The 2,976-nt window shown below is 55.4% G+C and overlaps 2 protein-coding genes across 2 annotated transcripts in view; both read left to right on the top strand.

Annotated features, from left to right (window-relative positions):
* ETH_00005265 (uncharacterized protein) overlaps nt 1-1,477 on the top strand; it is a gene marked incomplete at both ends in the record, with an annotated part of 4,572 nt that extends 3,095 nt beyond the window's left edge. Inside the window, 3 exons of the mRNA XM_013372444.1 lie at nt 226-524; nt 738-926; nt 1,160-1,477. Of these exons, the coding sequence (XP_013227898.1) occupies nt 226-524; nt 738-926; nt 1,160-1,477 (806 nt within the window). The remainder of the gene's footprint in view (nt 1-225; nt 525-737; nt 927-1,159) is intronic.
* A 1,024-nt stretch (nt 1,478-2,501) lies between these two features.
* ETH_00005260 (der1-like family domain-containing protein, conserved, putative) overlaps nt 2,502-2,976 on the top strand; it is a gene marked incomplete at both ends in the record, with an annotated part of 3,221 nt that continues 2,746 nt past the window's right edge. Inside the window, one exon of the mRNA XM_013372443.1 lies at nt 2,502-2,892. Coding sequence (XP_013227897.1) covers nt 2,502-2,892 — 391 coding nt within the window. The remainder of the gene's footprint in view (nt 2,893-2,976) is intronic.

The raw sequence follows: 2,976 nt of genomic DNA, 5'->3' as shown, positions 1-2,976 counted from the left end.
TTCAGAAAGCAGCAGCAGCGGCAGCAGCAGCAGCTGCTGCTGCTGCTGCTTGCCCCCGTAGAAAGAGACCCAGAGCACGAAGTACGTTTTGCTGCTGCTGCTTTGATGCAGCTGCAGTTGCGGCTAGAGGCTGCAGGTTTCCGCTGCTGCTGCTGCTGCTGCTGATGGTCTTGCTGCTGTTGATGGTTTTGCTGCTGTTGCTGCTGCGTGCGTTGTGATGTGCAGGCAGCGCAGCAGCTGAGAGCCTGGAGGACTTTTACGACTGGTTGCTGTTGTGGGAGACCCCAGCAGCAGCAGCAGCAGCAGCAGCAGCAGCGGACTCAGCAGCAGCAGCAGATTCAGCGGCTGCAGCAGCAGACTCAGCAGCAGCAGCAGATTCAGCGGCTGCAGCAGCAGACTCAGCAGCAGCAGCAGCAGCAGCAGCACCGTTCCCGCTGCTGCAGCCGCCACCTATATCTTTGCTGCGGCAAGCTGACGAATGGTGTCTGCTGGAGGACAACCCCCCGCCCAGCAAGTACCTCGAGGTAACAGCAGCAGCAGCAGCAGCAGCACCAGCAGCAGCACCAGCACCAGCAGCAGCAGCAGCTGCGAACTTGCACCTTTCCTGTGTCTGCTGCAGTACGCACATCACCTGAGAGGATTTGTTTTGTTTATTTTGGTCAAAATGAATCTATTTTTTGTCCTAATAATTAGTTAATTTAATTAATTAATCAATTAATTTTGTTTTTGTTGAACAGCTCGGGCTGACAGACAAGCTGCAGCACAAGCTGCGGGATTTCTCGCTGAAGCTGCAGCAAGACAAAAACCCCGAAAGCGGCATTGACGACAGCAGCAGCAGCAGCAGCAACTGCTTCTTCATCAAAAGATTCCACAGACTTTTTTTTCTGTTTCACTCCGACAGATTCGACGTCCTCCCCGTCAAAAATGTGAACCTGCTGCTGCTGCTGCTGCTGCTGCTGAGTCTGCTGCTGCTGCGGGTGCTGCTGCTGCGGATGCTGCTGCTGCGTGTGCTGCTGCTGTGGCTGAAGCTGCTGCTGTAGCTGTTGCTCGATCTTCTCTTGTGTCTATGGCGCTGACGACACTGCTGCTGCTGCTGCACTTGCTGCTGCTCCTGCTGCACGTGCTGCTGCTGCTGGTGCTGCTGCTTCTGCTGCTGCAGGCGAGTTGTGAGGCTCTGGGCGAGATATTGGAAAGCATTGAGAAAGGGGAGGAGCTCCCACTTACGCAGAAGCACAGCAGCAGCAAATCGCGGGCAGCAGCAGCAGCAGCAGCAGTGCCACCGGCGGCTGTTGCTGCTGCTGCTGAGCCCGTGCCTCAGGATGCTGCAGCAGCAGCAGCAGTCGCTGGCGGCGGTGATGCTGCTGCTGCTGCAGATAGCAGTGCGATGGAGGTCGATGGGAAAACTGCAGCGCGAGAGCAGCAGCAGCAGCAGCAGCAGCAGCGGCACCAGCGGAAAGGGTCTGAGGCTGCTGGCTAGGCTGTGGCCCTGTATGCCCCTCTCTGTTTTTGTTGCAGCACCAGCAGCTGCTGCGGCAGCAGCTGCAGCAGCAGCTGCAGCTGCTGAGCCTTGGCAGTGACGAAATCAAGCGACTGGCTGCGCCTCTTTTTTTATTATTAGTTTCATTGTTAAGGGTTTAGGGTTTAGGGTTTATGGTTTAGGGTTTAAATTAAGCTGATTAGAGAGGACCAACCTTTCGGCGCGAACACACCGGGTTTGGGTGTACCAGCCTTGAGCTGTACGTACCGGGTCGGTGTACGTACACTGCGCCAGTTGGCGCAGAAATGGCGCAAATAAAGGCAGAAAAGCTTCAAGAAAAGGCGCAAAAGTTAAATAAATGAAATTAAATTGCAGAGTTGTTTTAAAATGGAATAAAATGGATTAAAAATGGGCGAGAACAAACGCGGAGAGGATTCGTTGGCGGCGGCTGGCGGCGCGAGGCGGCAGCCCGCGCGGGGCTTTGCGAGTGGTTTTTGGCGGTTTAGAAGGCCAAATTGTTCTTTAAAATTGAAATAAATGATTTAAATGGTTAAAAAAAATAAAAAGAATTAAAGAATTGGAAGCAGCGCAGCCCGGCGGCGCCGCAGCCGCTCAGGCCCAGCGGCGCATGCTGGGCCAGCGGCGTCTGCTGCAGTTGGGGTGTCTGTACACCTGAAAAGAAGGCGAGTGTGCGAGAAAAGGCGCAAAACCCTAAACCCTAAACCCTAAACCCTCGCGGGTAAAGCCTAAACCCTCGGGCGCGTGGCGTGTGGGGGTTCTGGGGGGTGCAAGACAGCCGGACTTGGGATAAAGTTGCTGCTGCTGGACTTTCCCGCTGCAGCGCGGGGAAAGAAGCAAAAAGCGAAAATAAGAAGAAATAAATAAATAAAATAAATAAATAAATAAATAAGAGGAAGCAAACAAAAGAAGTAAAGGGCGAAAGGGGCGAGCAGGAGCGCAGCGGGCGCGGCGCAAGGCGAGGGTTTAGGGTTTAGGGTTTAGGGTTTAGGGTTTAGGGTTTGGGATGGAGGCGGGGATGGGGGGCCTGCGGGGCCTCGAGCGGGGCCCCGAGGTTTGGTGGAGGTCTTTGCCGGGAGTGACTCGTGCTGCAGCAGCAGCAAGTTTGCTGCTGGCGCTGCTGGCGTCGACGAGTTTGCTGCCGCCGCGGCTGCTGCTGCTGGACTGGCAGCTGCTGCTGCTGCGGCTGCAGCTGTGGCGGCTGCTGTCTGCTGCACTCTTTGTGGGGCCCTTTTCCTTGCCATTCCTTTTCCACATTTATCTTTTCATTTCCGTCAGTGCAGCACTCGAAGCAAACCCCGTTTTTGCTGCTGCTGCTAAAGGCAGCTATTTGCTGTTTCTCCTCTTCGCCAACTTCTTTGTTGCGCTCCTCGGCCTCCTCGTCTTCTGGCCCACAGGTCCTGCTCCCAACCAGCAGCAGCAGCAGCAGCAGCAGCAGTTGCTGGGCAGCAGCAGCAGTTGCGGTGCAGCAGCAGCAGTTG

This window comes from Eimeria tenella, genomic scaffold (assembly GCF_000499545.2).
Source record: "Eimeria tenella Houghton genomic scaffold, Eth_scaff1, whole genome shotgun sequence".
NCBI classification, from domain to species: Eukaryota; Apicomplexa; class Conoidasida; order Eucoccidiorida; family Eimeriidae; genus Eimeria; species Eimeria tenella.
Note: the sequence above shows the minus strand (reverse complement) of the source record. Positions and strands in the feature narration are given on the sequence as shown.